The 18,131-nt window shown below is 41.6% G+C and overlaps 1 protein-coding gene across 2 annotated transcripts in view; it reads left to right on the top strand.

Annotated features, from left to right (window-relative positions):
* Positions 1-8,288, top strand: part of POU2F1 (POU class 2 homeobox 1) — a gene marked incomplete at its 5' end in the record, with an annotated part of 274,885 nt that extends 266,597 nt beyond the window's left edge. For both annotated transcript variants that reach the window (XM_082247012.1, XM_082247013.1), the window contains one exon: positions 7,700-8,288. In XM_082247012.1, the coding sequence (XP_082103138.1) occupies positions 7,700-8,016 (317 nt within the window). In that variant the 3' untranslated portion in view covers positions 8,017-8,288. The remainder of the gene's footprint in view (positions 1-7,699) is intronic.
* Between the last annotated feature and the right edge of the window lie 9,843 nt (positions 8,289-18,131).

Below are 18,131 nucleotides of genomic sequence, written 5' to 3' on the forward strand. Positions count from 1 at the left end.
GCGGCATCCAGTTCATTTGACCTGGTTAGTCTGACCTGGGGCCATTAAGCATTTATTGTGGATCACATAGTAATGATGATTAAAAAAAAATAAAAACAAAAAAAAAACGTACACAGACTAACGTTGTATTGCATTCTGGCCAACTTTCCCAGTGTCTTCTTCTGTTCTAAGCCACCCTAAGGGCCTCTGGGAAACCCGGCACATCCTTTTCTATGGGTGTATACAGTGGGTACGGAAAGTATTCAGACCCCCTTAAATTTTTCACTCTTTGTTATATTGCAGCCATTTGCTAAAATCATTTAAGTTCATTCTTCTTCCTCATGAATGTACACACAGCTCCCCATATTGACGGAAAAACACAGAATTGTTGACATTGTTGTAGATTTATTAAAAAAGAAAAACTGAAATATCACATGGTCCTAAGTATTCAGACCCTTTGCTGTGACACTCATATATTTAACTCAGGTGCTTTCCATTTCTTCTGATCATCCTTGAGATGGTTCTACGCCTTCATTTGAGTCCAGCTGTGTTTGATTATACTGATTGGACTTGATTAGGAAAGCCACACACCTGTCTATATAAGACCTTCCAGATCACAATGCATGTCAGAGCAAATGAGAATCATGAGGTCAAAGGAACTGCCTGAAGAGCTCAGAGACAGAATTGTGGCAAGGCACAGATCTGGCCAAGGTTACAAAAAGATTTCTGCTGCACTTAAGGTTCCTAAGAGCACAGTGGCCTCCATAATCCTCAAATGGAAGACGTTTGGGACGACCAGAACCCTTCCTAGAGCTGGCCGTCCGGCCAAACTGAGCTATTGGGGGAGAAGAGCCTTGGTGAGAGAGGTAAAGAAGAACCCAAAGATCACTGTGGCTGAGCTCCAGAGATACAGTCAGGAGATGGGAGAAAGTTGTAGAAAGTCAACCATCACTGCAGCCCTCCACCAGTCGGGCTTTATGGCAGAGTGGCCCGACGGAAGCCTCTCCTCCGTGTAAGACACATGAAAGCCCGCATGGAGTTTGCTAAAAGAACACCTGAAGGACTCCAAGATGGTGAGAAATAAGATTCTCTGGTCTGATGAGACCAAAATAGAACTTTTTAGCCTTAATTCTAAGCGGTATGTGTGGAGAAAACCGGGCACTGCTCATCACCTGTCCAATACAGTCCCAACAGTGAAGCATGGTGGTGGCAGCTGTGGGGGTGTTTTTCAGCTGCAGGGACAGGACGACTGGTTGCAATCGAGGGAAAGATGAATGCGGCCAAGTACAGGGATATCCTGGACAAAAACCTTCTCCAGAGTGCTCTGGACCTCAGACTGGGCCGAAGGTTTACCTTCCAACAAGACAATGACCCTAAGCACACAGCTAAAATAAAGGAGTGGCTTCACAACAACTCCGTGACTGTTCTTGAATGGCCCAGCCAGAGCCCTGACTTAAACCCAATTGAGCATCTCTGGAGAGACCTAAAAATGGCTGTCCACCAACGTTTACCATCCAACCTGACAGAACTGGAGAGGATCTGCAAGGAGGAATGGCAGAGGATCCCCAAATCCAGGTGTGAAAGAGCATCTTTCCCAAAGACTCCTGGCTGTATTAGATCAAAAGGGGGCTTCTAATAAATACTGAGCAAAGGGTCTGAATACTTAGGAACATGTGATATTTCAGTTTTTCTTTTTTAATAAATCTGCAACAATGTCAACAATTCTGTGTTTTTCTGTCAGTATGGGGTGCTATGTGTACATTCATGAGGAAGAAGAATGAACTTAAATGATATTAGCAAATGGCTGCAATATAACAAAGAGTGAAACATTTAAGGGGGTCTGAATACTTTCCGTACCCACTGTATATACTAAGTTAAGTATATATCCCTCGCGCCTATGGATGACCTATCTGGGGGTATGTGTGTGTGAAATAAATAAATTAATAAATAAGGGTGAGTGTTAATGAGGTAGTGATAGCAGCTGCTATAAGTTTAGAGTGTGAAAAATTTGGGGTTGGTATAGCGCTTGCTTCTACTTATTCAGGGGCGAACAATTCCTTGCTCCCACACCTGGATAATAAAATAGGCAATCAAGTGGATAAAAAAACCATATAAAATTAAACAATAAATAATAATAATCTAAAATAATTGGCATAAGGTGTTCAATTATTAAAGTGCAAATTTGTGCCAAAAAAGAAAAAAAGTCCCAATACACAGGTCATATGTGACTTTGTGCGTGCCAAGTATTAAGTCCCAATACACAGTTCATAAGTGACTTGTGAGTGAATAAAGTGCCACAGTGGAAAGGTGCGAATGTTAGTTCCTCCAGTGGTTCAACTGCTGGTATATTAGGCGGGCCTTAAGATGGTAGGGGTTCAAACTCACCAGAAGATGTGGGTCTTAAATACCATATGGTAGAAAGACCTTACAGGCGTGTGAATTCCTGAGCCTAGAGGTGACTGCTGGGCCTTGTAGTTCCCTGTGGTCCGGGGTCGCTCCTTGGTAAAAAACGATCCTCTTGGTCCGGTATATTTAGGGAAAGATAAAAGTGCTCCAATAGTGCAGTACCATTAAGAAGGTTGTTTTTATTTGATTTGATTAGTTGTCCCAGTCCAGATGGCCCGTCTCCTCAGACTTCCAGCCCTTCCGTTGTCAGTGGGAAGTACAGCAAAGGTGGAGCTGACAACCCACTGACAACAGTCCAGATGGCCCGTCTCCTCAGACTTCCAGCGCTTCCGTTGTCAGTGGGAAGTACAGCAAAAGCTCCACCTTTGCTGTACTTCCCACTGACAACGGAAGGGCTGGAAGTCTGAGGAGACGGGCCATCTGGACTGTTGTCAGTGGGTTGTCAGCTCCACCTTTGCTGTACTTCCCACTGACAACGGAAGGGCTGGAAGTCTGAGGAGACGGGCCATCTGGACTGTTGTCAGTGGGTTGTCAACTCCACCTTTGCTGTACTTCCCACTGACAACGGAAGGGCTGGAAGTCTGAGGAGACGGGCCATCTGGACTGTTGTCAGTGGGTTGTCAGCTCCACCTTTGCTGTACTTCCCACTGACAACGGAAGGGCTGGAAGTCTGAGGAGACGGGCCATCTGGACTGTTGTCAGTGGGTTGTCAGCTCCACCTTTGCTGTACTTCCCACTGACAACGGAAGGGCTGGAAGTCTGAGGAGACGGGCCATCTGGACTGTTGTCAGTGGGTTGTCAGCTCCACCTTTGCTGTACTTCCCACTGACAACGGAAGGGCTGGAAGTCTGAGGAGACGGGCCATCTGGACTGTTGTCAGTGGGTTGTCAGCTCCACCTTTGCTGTACTTCCCACTGACAACGGAAGGGCTGAAAGTCTGAGGAGACGGGCCATCTGGACTGTTGTCAGTGGGTTGTCAGCTCCACCTTTGCTGTACTTCCCACTGACAACGGAAGGGCTGGAAGTCTGAGGAGACGGGCCATCTGGACTGTTGTCAGTGGGTTGTCAGCTCCACCTTTGCTGTACTTCCCACTGACAACGAAAGGGCTGGAAGTCTGAGGAGACGGGCCATCTGGACTGGGACAACTAATCAAATCAAATAAAAACAACCTTCTTAATGGTACTGCACTATTGGAGCACTTTTATCTTTCCCTAAATATACCGGACCTGGAGGATCGTTTTTTACCAAGGAGCGATCCCGGACCACAGGGAGCTACAAGGCCCAGCAGTCACCTCTAGGCTCAGGAATTCACACGCCTGTAAGGTCTTTCTACCATATGGTATTTAAGACCCACATCTTTTGGTGAGTTTGAACCCCTACCATCTTAAGGCACGCCTAATATACCAGCAGTTGAACCACTGGAGGAACTAACATTCGCACCTTTCCACTGTGGCACTTTATTCACGCACAAGTCACTTATGAACTGTGTATTGGGACTTAATACTTGGCACGCACAAAGTCACATATGAACTGTGTATTGGGACTTTGGCACCCATTATTCTTGCCAGGGAATTGTATTTTGTTTTATACATTGCTGATGCTATAGCAATGTGTAAGAAATATGATTCCCCGTGTAGTTATATTGTTCATATGTCTCCATGATATTGGCAACATCACCAGAGCTTGGAGTTGCCGGAAGACTTCTCGGATATGACACTCATATCCCAGGAGTCTGCCTGCTATGCGGAAGTAAGTGGCTGAGAACCAAAAAAATGTGTGCAATTTAATAAACTCAGTGGTAAATGGTAATATTGTTTCAATTGTAAAAAGAGGTATAAAGGCCGCTTTAAATGTGTTAACTGTGTTACTGGAATGGATATATAAATAGTTTTAAAAGGCTTAAACACCTTTCCTGAGGAAAATTCAATGCTAGCCAGATGGCCAAAAACCTAGATCATATGGTATCCATGAAAGGTAGAAGCAGTGTTTAGACTGAACCTTACCTTCAGCAGAGATCATCCGCCATATGCCAAAAATCCCTGAGGTTTCGGGAGTCCCCAAAGATATGCAGTAAGGTGCCTTCAGATTCCAGGCCATGCCAACATTTATCCGAGACCCGTGGAAGCATTCGGTGCAGGACCGCCAGGGGTCTTGTACCACCTAGTTTGTAACCCTCTTCTTGATACTGACATGCTATAGAAGTTTTGTGCCCAAAAAGAACAATCCTGTATTTTGGAGTCTGAGAGAAAGTAGTGTTCAGAATCACTTTTGAAAGCTGTAGGAAAAAAAGTTCCCGTGGGGCCCCCTACCTCTATCAGTGCAGGGCGCCAAATTGTGGGTCATTTCTACTATGTCGAAAATCAGTCACGCCCAGTATAGAAAGCATAGGGCTAGGAGAGGGCAATACAAAGGTGGATCTAAAAATCTTCCTGGTCATATGTAATGTGGCCCCTATAAGTGAGTGTTGTTTAACAGTACGAGATTGACCTATTGGGAAATCATGGGAGCCTCACCAGGGACAGAGCATTGGACACCTGTATCAACTGGATCCATGTTTTCCAATCAACTACTCTGGTTAGATGGACTGCCTCATGATATTTCACCAGGTCAGGAAAACTAACCCCCCTTTCGACTTAAGCCCCTTTCACGCGAATGTTCAATCGAGTCTGCCTGTCCATTTTTCAGGTAGACCTGATCGGAATCTCTATCCTCCTCTATGGAGTGACGGGTGTAAATTGATGTGTGAGTTTACACCCGCCTACAATTTGGGATCCGTTCCCCTTCTGTCTAGCGGATTGGATGGCAGTCGGGAAAGGAAGTCCATTGTACATCCAACCGCCCATAGTCCATGTCTGCTCTGCATAAGTGGAGCGAACACTGACCCGTCTTCTACTTGCGCAGCGGGGATCAGCTGACAGATCCCATGTTGAGCAAGTGGATCATAGGCTGAGTCTGCCCTGTGTAAAAGGCCCCTTAAGGAGAGATAGGATTGACCTACTCATTCTCACAGGCTTGCCAGCTCATGTGAAATTTAGGAATCTAGTGCGTAAATCCTTCAGAAATCCCACTCAAAGCTTAACCAGGAGCACCTGAAGTAGGAATTGAAGACGGGGCATCACGTTTATTTAAATAATATTATTTCGCCCAAACTTTGTAAAGACAGGTATATCCCAGTATTGTTAGTCTACTTTAAATGCTCTAACTACTGGACTAAGATTAACTTCAAAGACCTGACGTAGGTATATTTGTTCTATTGGTCCATTTTTTTAAGTGGCCAACCACCAATCCCCAATCACTGTTGTTTGGGAGTGTGTCTGCTCTACACTGTCAATCTTATTTTGTCTTTTTAAACCTTAGGGCAGGTTTAACTTAAAGGATAAATACAATTTTAAACAAAGTGCACTTATTAAAATAAGAGGGCACACATAAAATTGGGACTTTGTGTTGAGGTGTGACCAGCAAATGTATGATGATATTACAAATGTATGGTAAAATAATAGATTTATTTAAAGTCTGTGGACCAAGGGTAAGAGTCCACGGACTCACAAATATATAACCAATATTATTAAATCTGCAACCCATAACAGGGGGGTAAACATGAGCATGGATCATACAGATATAATGTAAAGGAACAGTAATACAATATTATCATGGTAATGTAATATCATGTTAATACGGTCCTGAAGCAGTTGATTGCATATATAATAAAATTGCCTGTATTGAACTCAACGCGTATCGTGAACAAATTTCACTTCATCAGGGGTAGGCAAAATTCAGGCATCTAGAAAAAATGTACATACATGAACAACAGTATATAACTGATCTCAAACTAATCAGAATATGACTTACAGTAATATGTCAGTTATATACAGTATCAAGGGTAACAGGTCGTTACATTATATCTGTATGATCTATGCTCATGTTTACCCCCATGTTATGGGTTGCAGATTTAATAATATTGGTTATATATTTATGAGTCCGTGGACTCTTACCCTTGGTCCACAGACTTTAAATAAATCTATTATTTTACCATACATTTGTTTCTTTATCTTTTTGTAATATCATCATACATTTGCTGGTCACACCTCACACAAAGTCCCAATTTTATGTGTGTCCTCTTATTTTATTCATATAGGAATGGAGACTCTGTTGGTCTTGAGTCTCATATAGAGTCCCACAACTCCCCTTCCCCCCTTCCCCATGCTTCAAAAGTGCACTTATTCATTTTGCCCCTTTCCTAACCTAACCTAACAACCTCCACCCTCCGCCTTCATTGTCCTGGCCATGCCTGAACATTACAGCCCCATATACTTCTATCAGACCGTCTCTAGTTATCTCCAGCCTGGGGACACAGTCCTGTTGAAGTCTATTTGACTCTAATGCAAAGGTGTGGGCAGGACAGTGAAGACTTGTAGCATTGGATGTAAACAATCAGCGGAACTGTGGGTGGCAGATCAAGGTAAGTATGCATCTGTGGAGGGTAAATGTGGGTTAGCTTAGGACAAGGGGAGGGGAAAAAATATAATTGCACTTTGATTTTTGTGTTTGCTTGATGTTCCCATTAATTTGATGATCAAAATATAATCCATAGCCTGGCTTTTGCAGGGAGCAATAATTACCCCCATGTTTAATTATAAATTAACTCCTCCTTATTGCTCCCTTTTGGTAAAAATACAAATAAAAGTGTTTTGTGCACAAAATATCTATTATTCCTGCTAGAAATGAATTAGCTCCTTACTTCCTGTCCACTCTGCATTGTTATCAGCCCTGCCAGTTCACCTCTGTAGACTACAGAATACCTCGCCCCGTCTTATGGAGATGAGAAGAGGTGGTGGGAGTTCTGTGGACCTAAAACACTTCCTGCCCTAGGTTAAAAACCATACCCCTCCATTGAGTACAGTACAGTTAGTGAGTGTTGTCACCCTTGGACAGAGGAAGTGTGTTACTGGCAGGATCATCAGGTGCTACTAAAGGAAGAAAAGCCCCTTGCACAGGGACTAAGGCCTCTCCTCATGTGACAGTCCTGGTGATTGGCCTAGCAATGTCACACGGAGTGAGTCATTTGTTCTCCGTAGTCAGAAGTACAGAATAGTAATGGAAGCGCCAATATATTGTGATGCTTATAGGAAAGGTGAGTGCGTGCTTGTGGGGTGTAGGATATTAAAGCAAACCGGGTCCTTTGCCCTTCATGTGTTGATTCAAATTTAATGTCAACATGACCCTCTTGCCCCACTGGGGCAGAAAGTGAGAATGTTTTCTTCTGTGTGTACTTTTCCACTAATTGTTTTCCTTTTTACCCTCTTTTTTCACTAGCTCTGGCATCTGGTGGATCTCTTCCAATAACGCCACTGGATGCTACCGGGAACTTGGTGTTTGCCAACGCAGGTGGAACTCCTAACATTGTGACTGCTCCCTTATTCCTCAACCCTCAGAACCTCTCCCTGTTCACCAGCAGCCCAGTTAGCCTGGTCTCCGCCGCATCCGCAGGGGCTGCCACACCCATCACAAGCCTTCACGCCGCCACCTCCTCAATCGACTCCATCCACTCCATCCAGAACTCTCTCTTTACAGTGGCCTCTGCCAGCGGACCAGCTTCCACCACCACCACATCCGGCTCCAAAGCACAGTGAGCTGAGTCGGTGCGATCACCTCTGCTTTTTTTGGCTAGTGATCAAACGAGTTAAAAAAAAAAAACAATGTGGTCTGCTCCCGCCTAAATGAAATAAAATTGCGGGTGAGAGAAAAAAAAAACGAGAAGAACAAATAATGGACATTTTGCCTAATTTTATAATAAACATTCTCTTTTCAGGATGACCACTGATCAGAGAACTTTCTAACCAAAAATGTAAAAAAAAGGAAAAAATTACAAAAAAAAAATCACAAAAAGTGGAAGGACTACTTTATCATTTTCCAGCAGTCACATGGACAAGATAAGGTTGGTTGTTTAAACAAAAAAGAAAAAAATCTGATAATGGAATGGGAATTTGGTTGAGTCTGAAAATACTTTTTATTGTTATTCATTTTTTTTTATTATCATTTTGTACAGGTCTGTTGTACAGACCTTTTATGTCATGCAAAGTGTTTATAGTCATATCAAAAAAAAAATGTTGGGGTTCCTTTCGTAACTGGTACAATTTAGGCAGGCCTGTATTACTGATGTTTTTCAGATGAATTTCCAGGTAGAGTGGTCCTCTTGGAGGATTAGGCGTTAAGATTTGTCATAAGGTTCCCTAAGCAGCAATGAGCTCTATGTTGGGTTCTGAGTTTTGCTATACCCACGTTACTGCTTACGGGATTCTATAATTTCCCATGAGTACACTCCTGTCCTGGTTTCTTAAAGGGGTTTTCCACATTTAGGTGCTTTGGCCAATTTGTGGCCTTTTGCAGCTTTTTCTGCATTTATTGCTTTTTTTCAAGCTTTCATTCCATTTTTCCTTTTGGTATATTTACCGTTTTTTTGTCCATTCTTAGTATTGTTATTGCTATAGGATACGACTCGGCTTTAACTGTGCAACTGGTATGGTTTTATGACGTGTCCCAGGACAGCAGGGTACATAAATAATTGGCCATGAGGATAAAAGGAAACTAGAAGATTAGACAAAGCCCTTGGAAAAACCCCTTTAAGAATCAACTTTGGACCTCTTAACGACAGACTGCTGTATATGATGTGTGCAAGGTGTGGATTAATTTATTGAGAAGGCTGAACATTTCTCAACTCAACCTGTGAATGTTGATCACAATTTTATTATACACTACAGAACAATAAGCCTTTCGAGATGTATCGATGGTCAGTTTCAAAAGCCAACTCTCCTCTTGTTGCGGAGAATGATAGGATACTAATGGGCAGATTCAGGAAGAAAACTGGATGTATTCAGTCCAATCTAGGAGCCAACGGATAATCCTGAACAACCAAAAGAAGCATTGCACCTATTAAAATATGTTAGGTGCTTCGGTAACCTGGTTCCTAGGATTCGGCCAGACAGTGATGAGCTCCAGCTGCAATATTAAGAAAAAAAATAGCTTGAGGTCTTTTGCACACATCGTGAGACAAATTTCCAGCTATGGTGGCTGGGTTGCCCAGCTCTCTTGTACGACTTAAAATGTTGGACAGATATCTTAGGGACCAGGTGCTTACGTTGGTGTGAAAGATGTCCATCAGTTTCTGCCAGCCTGGAGAGTAGTCTGTAACAATATTGTTTTCTGTCCCCTACTTTCACTTACCCATATCTTTTATATATGAAACCAAATATCTGAGTGAATGAGAACGCAGACTGGATCGTTGCCCTGCAGTTCACACTACGCCTCCCAGACGGGACAGTTTTGTGGCCGCTTTCGTGACCTGAAGCTATGGATCCATGTTTTGTGACGCTAATAGGGCAGAGGGTGAATAAAGGCACCCACCTTCTGCTTTAGAGGGTGTTCTTTGTGAACACTCGATGCACTGAGTTATGATGGTCCAGATTGTGGCAGAAACTCTCCCTCTGCTCCTCCATATCTTTTTGTAATTTTTTTTTTTTTTAATTAAAGTACTACGATAACCTTGCTTATATAAATGTAGGTAGCCATCTTGTGGGCACTGAGAAAGTTGACCTTTCTGGCCTTTGTCACCAAATTCTGAGGCACTTTTTGACGGTTCCTTGTAAACTGTTACACTGAATATTAGTCCCCACAATGGCTACTTTCATGGACGTTGGCAATGGCTACCCTTTAATTCACCATCTCTAACCATTTCTAGACTAGTGAACTGCAAGCAGTCAACTAACCTGTTTCATTCAACCTTGTATGTATGTGTGTTTTTTTTTTTTATGTTGTTAAGAATTGTTTTGTTTTTGTATATTTTTTTTTTATAACTGCCCCATTGCTGAAAATAGAGTGGCAGTGCCTCTCGGGCGCTCGCCTCGATCCAGCGCAGAGGGCAGTTAACCAAGCTTGAACCAAAGTCAATTTCTAGCAAGCTGCTGTACTAATGGACTAGTTTGTATAAGTGCAGTTCAGACGCAGTGAGTGACAAGATAGATGCTACTGACAATTTTTTCTTTTCAGTTTGTCTTTGTTTTTTTTTTTTCTTTGGTGGGGGTATTAATTTTATATATTAATGTTGCTGCTTGGTGTATTTTTTTTTCTTATGTTCATGGCAAACTCTAACTTGATGGGTTTTCTTCATATGTAAATAATTAAGATGTTGAAATCCACTCAATCACTTTTATTCTCCCCCTTCTGTCACTTTCATGTATTCCCCACTGGTATTGTAGACTTGGCATTATATTGGCTATGAAAGTTCATTTATTATTTTTTTTGCCAAGCTTCTCTCGGAAGAGGCAGCACTTACAAGATGTCCTAGGAAAATGTTTCTTTAAATAGGGCAAGCATGGCTAACCAAACACTCCAGTTCTTAAAACGGAACTTCACCCTAAAGGGGAAGTTCCACTTTATATAATCCTCCCCCCTCCTCTTTTACATTTGGCACATAATATATTTTTTGGGGGGGAGTGGATACCTAATTTTGATAGGTACCCGCTCCCACTCGCGCTTAGATCACATAGGCAATTCGAGCAGAAGTTTAGCCGTCCCTCTTTGCCTGCAGCCTACTAGGACATGTCACACGTCCCAGAAGGCTGAGGGACCATTCGCGGCTCACACATGCGCAGTGGGAAGTCACAATTGGGTTCCTACAGTAAACATAATGGTGGCGGAAAAATATAAACCGGTGGGGAACCGGTCCGGTTGAGGACGGATCCCTGGACAGGTAGGTGTCCTATTATTAAAAGTCAGCAACTACAGTATTTGTAGCTGCTGACTTTTAATTTTTTTGTTTTTCCTAGGGTGAAGAACCACTTTAAAGATGATCTCCAGGCAGATATAATGCAGCTCTGTATTCATTATTACACCCTTAGCCTTTGCTTCACATCTCCAAGTCCGGAACGCATGCAAAGTCACACGCTTTCCCGACACACAGAGAAACATGCTGCGCTTTAGCAAACAATGTTTCCATTAATTGTTAATAGCAACCCACACATCTGCAAAGTGCCCCTTTTTCGTTCTTGCCAAACTGGGGCACCGTGTGGTTCGGGGCGGCGCAATTTTTGAAAAGAGTCAGGGACTTCTTTTCCGTGTTTCTTGCACGTAGGGCAGCCGATTAAAATAAATGGGCTGCCTTACACATGACACATGAGATTGTGTGCACCTGCATAGATAATAGATGTATTTGTTTAAATACTAAATGTTTGAATACTGAATTTAACTTAAATCAGCCTCATGCAGTCTCCTGTACAGCAGAGTTCAGGGGGAGAAGCAACACAAGGAGCCAATTAGCTGTGCTCATTCGCTAACAAAGAGCAATGTGATAGGAGGAGAGCTGAGTGACAGGGAGGAGCTAATTTGCTTCTTCTCTGTTTACTGTCCAGTTACAGGTTGGAGGAGGGACAAGACCTGTATGTGTCATAGGATTAGGTTTCTTGACAATCCAGAGAGAGCTCTGCTTTGTGGAAGAGCTGTTTAAATTTCAGGACTTGATGGACAAATATAAATCCCTCAATGCACACTGTCTAAATTCAGGGAAGCTCCCTGACGGTTGTCAAATTTTGACATGCAGGTGTGTCAATGCATCTACATCCACTTCTATTGGCTGCCTGCATGCAGCTCGAGGTGGATGATGACCCCAAAAACGAAGGCAGCCTGCACACAGTATGGGCGCCAAACCTAAAATGGCTCCTTTGTATTTAACCGCTTGCCTGGAGGTTATGCCTAGTACACAAGATGAGAAAATCGGGTGTAAAATACCGCTTTTGGAGCGAACGTTGTCAAACATTTTTCCTGTACGAGAACTGAACGAAAGATTTTCGTTCCATCAGTACAGTGTTCTCCATAAAAATTCAAGTGACCAAGACCATGCATGCTTCGAAACGAAAAAACTACATCACAATACAATAAATCATTGCGGGAAGTTGTATTCTGTCTTACGGGAATTTTCGTAACTCGTGCAGTCTATTCATTTGTGATATGAGACTAGCATGCTAAAAAAAAAAAAACGGACGATCATTTGTCCGATATTCTTATCGTGTTTACCAGGCTTACATTTTCATACCATTGTAACCATGACAAATTTTGATACCCCCAAAATATACTCCATTGAGGACTGAAGAATAACCAATGGGCCATGTTTGCTATTTTTTTTTTTTACCTTTTCCTTTAATCTTTCCAAACCAGAAAGTCTTTATTGAAGTTTAATTTAATTAACAAAGTCTCTTTTATTTTTTTTAGAAGAAGATGTAAAGATTTCTTTAGTGTTCTTTTTAGGATTAGCTTTATTGAAGTGCAGCTAATGGCACAATCACCTTTCTGTGGAGGAACACAGAGGTTTGACAGGTTATTCTTTTCTTGTTTGTGTTTGCTGCTTCCAGTCCTAGAAAGCTTTATTGATTTTTTTTTTTTTTTTTGTACCAGTGGGGACTACAATGCCCTTAATCCAGAGAGATGCCCTAACATACTCCATTGTTTCCGAGGAAATTAATATATTCTGTTATCTGCATGACTTCCATCCCTTTTTTCCTTTTTTTTTTTTTGTAATGGCAGCTCCTGCATTGTCCGGACTAGTCTCTGGTCTCCTAATAACATACCTCAGCTTATCTCGGCTCTGACACAGATGGGCTCTAGACAATTCTGGAAAAAAAAAAAAAGATAATTTTATTAATAATGGAATTCTTGAAGAGCTTTAAGTCTGTTAGTATATTTTGGCGTTTTATTGTGTTTTTTTTTTTTTTTTTCCTTTTTTCACTGTTTTAAATATGTTGGGAAAAGTAAAGCGGAATTGTGACTTTAGCGGCATAGATTTTATACAGAACTTTTTTGCCAAAGCCTAAGTGTGTATGTGTGTGCGCTCCAGACTTCAGCTCTGTTTAGAGAGAGGCTTGGGGCTGGCCATGTTCAGTGTTTGTTCAAGAGAGTACAAATTCTCACCCTTTCACCTCGGCACTCCTTTTTTTTTTTTTTTTTATTATTATTTTCTTCTTTTAAGCCTGATACCATTTTTTGAGCACCAAAATTGTATTCCGTGTAACTGTTACAGAAGTAGAGTGATACAGATTTGATGCATCTTTAGTCGAAACTAAGAGCGCAAAAATGGTTCCTGGTTTCATATGCCCTTGTTTTTTGTTTTAAGTTAGAATATTTCTCCAGATCATTATGTAGGGTTGGGGTCTCTCCATTGTGTAATAATTCTGCTACTAAGGCTGTCGTTACCAAAAAAAAAAAAAAATAGTAGTGAAAAAGAAAACCTAGAAGGGGAATGAACCTCATTTCCTTGCATTGCACCTGACCTTCGTCGCCAAGAATCCAAATACTGTGAGAGTCCTACTATGGACTATGTCCGTTTTTTTTTTTTTTGTTTTTTTTTCCTTTTTTTGTGTGTGTGAGTTTGTTTTAAGTCTGGAGGCATGGGGGTACAGGAGGGTATCCTTTCCATAGCACAAGTCTACTTGTCGACTCTCTGCCAGTGTAGTGTATCTTTTTTGCTGTGACGACTTGACAGTGGCCAGTTGTGAATATGTAAAACCGTAAAAAAAAAAGGGGCTTGCAAATACCACTTTGTGCGTGACTGGTACTTGAGGGTCTAGTCTTCTGTAGATAGTGTTTGCCTCAATACACTGAAAAAACTGCATAGATGTATGGAAATCATGCTATCCTTAAGATGTACACGTTTCCAGACCTTCAATATTTCCTTCAGGAACTGCAATTCCAAAGATCGTGTAACTATTCCTGTGTGTTTTTCTTTTTTTTTTATTCATTTTTTTTTCTTTGATATAGTTCTTTTAAATGTCGTGTCTGTCCAACTTGGTAACAATAATGCTTAAGACCAAATTATAAAATTGTAGGGCTACCTGATGACTGAAGTTTAGTTTTTTTGCTGCATAGAAAAATCAGTATTTTAAGAAGAAGCACTCCAACAGCCTTAGTCGGCATGCAGAGAAATGGTCCTTTAAGTAGGGCGCTTGACTCCTAAATAGCATTTTATCGGTGACATACCACCTGCAGCAATATAGCCAGAAAATGGCCTAAAAAAAAAAAAACCAGACCGATTCAGGCAGGAAAATCTCTTGGTTTTGTTACAGAATTTCTCACTTGAAAGCTTTACTAACACGTTTCCTCTGTGAACGTGGTGTAAGTGGTATTAATTCATGTTGTATGACTTGACAAAGAGCTCAATAGGGGATGTATGGGGTATTCTGTGGGGGATTGCAGCTGAGAATGCCGGGAGGAATTGCTAAAAATGTGGAAAAGAAGGAAAGGAAAAAACACTTGTGTGTGCAACTTTTCCAATTGCTTTAATTTTAAAAATTCTATATGCCTTTCCCATCTGGCTTTAATTCGCAGCACTGAATAGGAATCCACATGCATTCCCAAAATTACAAATTGATATTGAGACACTGTACTGATCAACTCACAAACAAGCAAACCCCAAATTCAACCTCCCTATTCCCCCCCTGCACATTTTTCTTTCTTTATTTTATGTTTACAAACCTTTTTGAAAAGTTTTCAGTCCAGCCAAGTGACGATGCAGGGTCCTCTTCCTCTGTGCTCCCACATTGCACTCCACAATGAGATGAAGCTTGTCAATAATGTTATGGTGTCAGCACTGTTCTTGGCATCTTTGTACTGTGCAAGGTAACACCCCTCTGCAGAGATAGCCCTATAACTCACAGAAAATGGGTTGAATGACCTTGGGCACTATTCAACCAAGAAGAGGACTCGCATTGGGTTGAATGACCCTGGGCACTATTCAACCAAGGAGAGGACTGGAACTGGGTTGAACGGCCCTGGGTGCTGTTCAACCAAGAAGAGGACTGGCATTGGGTTGAATGACCCTGGGCACTATTCAACCAAGGAGAGGACTGGCACTGGGTATAATGGCCCTGGGTGCTGTTCAACCCAAAAGAGGACTGGCGCAGGATTGAATGACCTTGGGCGCTATTCAACCAAGAAGAGGACTGGCACTGGATTAAATGACCCTGGGCGCTATTAAACTTAGAAGAGAACTGGCACTGGATTGCAGAGTGGGTGAGTTTGAAGAAGACAATGCGGGAGGATTAGTGCAGCTGAGGTGTTTTTTTGTTTTAAAAATGGCTGGGGGACTATAAAAAATAGAACAAGAGTTTGTCTTTCAACATATTTTTGATACAGCCTGAATACTATAAGCCAGGGGTCTCCAAACTACAGCCCGTGGGCCAAATGTGGCTCTTTGCTTGCATTTATCCAGCCCGCTGGGTACTGTTCCTATTGCTGATACGGCCACTATTTCACCCACTAACACCAATTATGAGACACTATCCCCCCACTGATATCAATGATGCAACTATTTTTTACCACCACCGACCTCCAAGACTGTGGCATCATTTTACTCCCACCAATGCCAGGGTGTTTTCTACTCCCAATGGCCACAGTCTGGCCCCCCTAAAGTTTAAAGGGCAGTAAACTGGCCCTTTGTTCCAAAAGTTTAGAGACCTCTGCTATAAGGCATCCCTAGTCTTTTCCTTTCCTCCTTTCCTTTCTGAACTAAGAAGTATTTTCATGGGGTCCTTTCTATTTTGCGCACAGGGACTGTCTTATACCTCACTTTAAACTCATAATTGAGTTATTGCTTTAACTTTCTCTCTAGAAACCCTTCCGAGTTCTCAGCTGCTTGTAAGGTTGACCTTTTAGCTTGTAGTATCATGTGACCGGTAATTGGCTAGGGGCTTTTTCATCTAAACTATCCTCATGCTTCTGATGTGTTTTTTTTTTTCTTCCTTCAGTTAAGGGTATCTTGCATGTATGTTATTTACTGAAGAGGAGTTCTGTTGCCTTTTTGTTAAACGTTTATCGGATATTGCAAGGATCCCGAGTAGATATTGCTATCCGTCTTTCACTGATTGCTTGTTAGGAAAATCAGCAGATCTCCTTCTTCATGCTTTTTTTACTGCTTCGGTTCCAAAACGTGACCAGAAATGGTGACAATGCAAGAGTTTGTTTATATTTCGGACAATCTTGTCTTAACATCTGGCGGTTTGGACTCCCATGAATGTAGCAATTCCTCCTTCCCCCCCTTGATGTCTGTTTCTGCCGTGTCACTGTGCTGCTGTTAGATGCTGGGGTCGGTTTCTTTGTCTTGTTTTGTTAACTGTTTTTTCAATTTCCAGCCAAAACCAAAGATTTCTCTATGATTGTACTCAAAACAAACAAAAAACCAAAAAGATAAACTGTTGGAAAGAAGATTTAATCAGTTTGTGGTTGATTTGCCTGAAGAAGAAGAGGCAGCGGGTTAGAAAAAAAGCGGGAAAGCTTGCCTTCAAAGGTACAAATAGCCATGGAGTTATGCGGGTCTACTGAACTCCTATTTTGGGTGAAGGCATCTCAGATGTTGAGCCAGTCCCACCAAAGGTGCTTAAGTATCCTGCAGCCTCTCATTCTCCCGGCAGAGCACCCTACAGACTGAAGATGCTGGTACAATATTGGCTGCTCTGAAGGAGTTTTTCGCCTTTCAGTGTGGTGGATCTCAGCTACCTAACAAGGAATGCATGGCGAGTCCCCTCCACACTGTTGGGCTTTGAACCTTCATGGGCTGGGTGATGTTGATTAATACACGCTGAGGTGCACTTGCTTTCATGTATCTTCTTTTGTTTGTGTTCTGTGTGTGCGCGCGCGATCGTCTTCTACGACTACTAAGAAGTAAACCTTCCTGTGACATGACGAAAAGACAGGATCACATCTCAATGACACAAAGCTTTTGTCCTTTTTCGCGTTTGCTTTCCTCTCAGCACCACGTGCAACTATGCATTGTATTTCTCAATCTTTTTGTGCTAGGCTAGGTAAGATGCCTGTGACTTTTTAAAAAAAAATAAAAAAAACTTTTTTTGGGGGGATCACAAATGAAGGAACTTTTTACATGGATGTTTTTATTCTCAGTTGATTACGGGGTGTTTGGTCGTAGGGTCACACAAGCTCTATCCCAAAGCGAAATAAAGAAAAAAAAATCCAAATGTTAATAATTTTAGCCTGATGCAGATACCAAAGATAATTTCTTTCCTGCAAAACCTTAGACTTGTGTATTAAGTACTATTACCCAGCACTTGCATTAGTCTAACCTCAGTAATTCCAAAGCTTAGATGTATATTTTGATATATTTCTGGGATATTAAAAAAAAAAAAAAGAGTTGTTGTTGAATTCTTGTTTTTGTTTCAGTGTAATGCTCTTAAGAAGTCATCGCATGGAGATTAACTGAGCTGTCTTACTCTTAGTAGTTTGAAATAATAGTATTTTTGTATGTTTTGGGTGTGTCTGTGTATGTATTAACATAACAGTTTTCACTGCCTAGATGTTCATATTAAAGTGAAAAAAAAACAAAAAAAATTGAAAGTTCTAATTGTGTACATAAAATTCAATAAGGAAAAAACGTCATCAACGTATCGGCTTCTGGTTGCATTTTACACTGATTACCGTATCCACCTTCGGTGGATAATACATTTAAAGAGACAGATCCTCTTGTTTGTTTCAACGTTGTTTCTTTTTTTTTTTTCTTTTTTTTTTAAGTGTTTGGTGCGATATAGCCATATTGCTTCAACATTTACTGCCAGATGCCTACATAAGAGATGAGAGCAGATATCCTGTTATGAATTTTATGTGCAGTCAGCATTTGCCAAAGTCACAGCTCGCATCCTAAAATGGCACTAGTGGTTTTATAGGACATTAGTCTCAACCGTTACTGGTTGATAGT

Source organism: Pelophylax lessonae (assembly GCF_965119305.1).
Source record: "Pelophylax lessonae genome assembly, chromosome: 2".
NCBI lineage: Eukaryota > Metazoa > Chordata > Amphibia > Anura > Ranidae > Pelophylax > Pelophylax lessonae.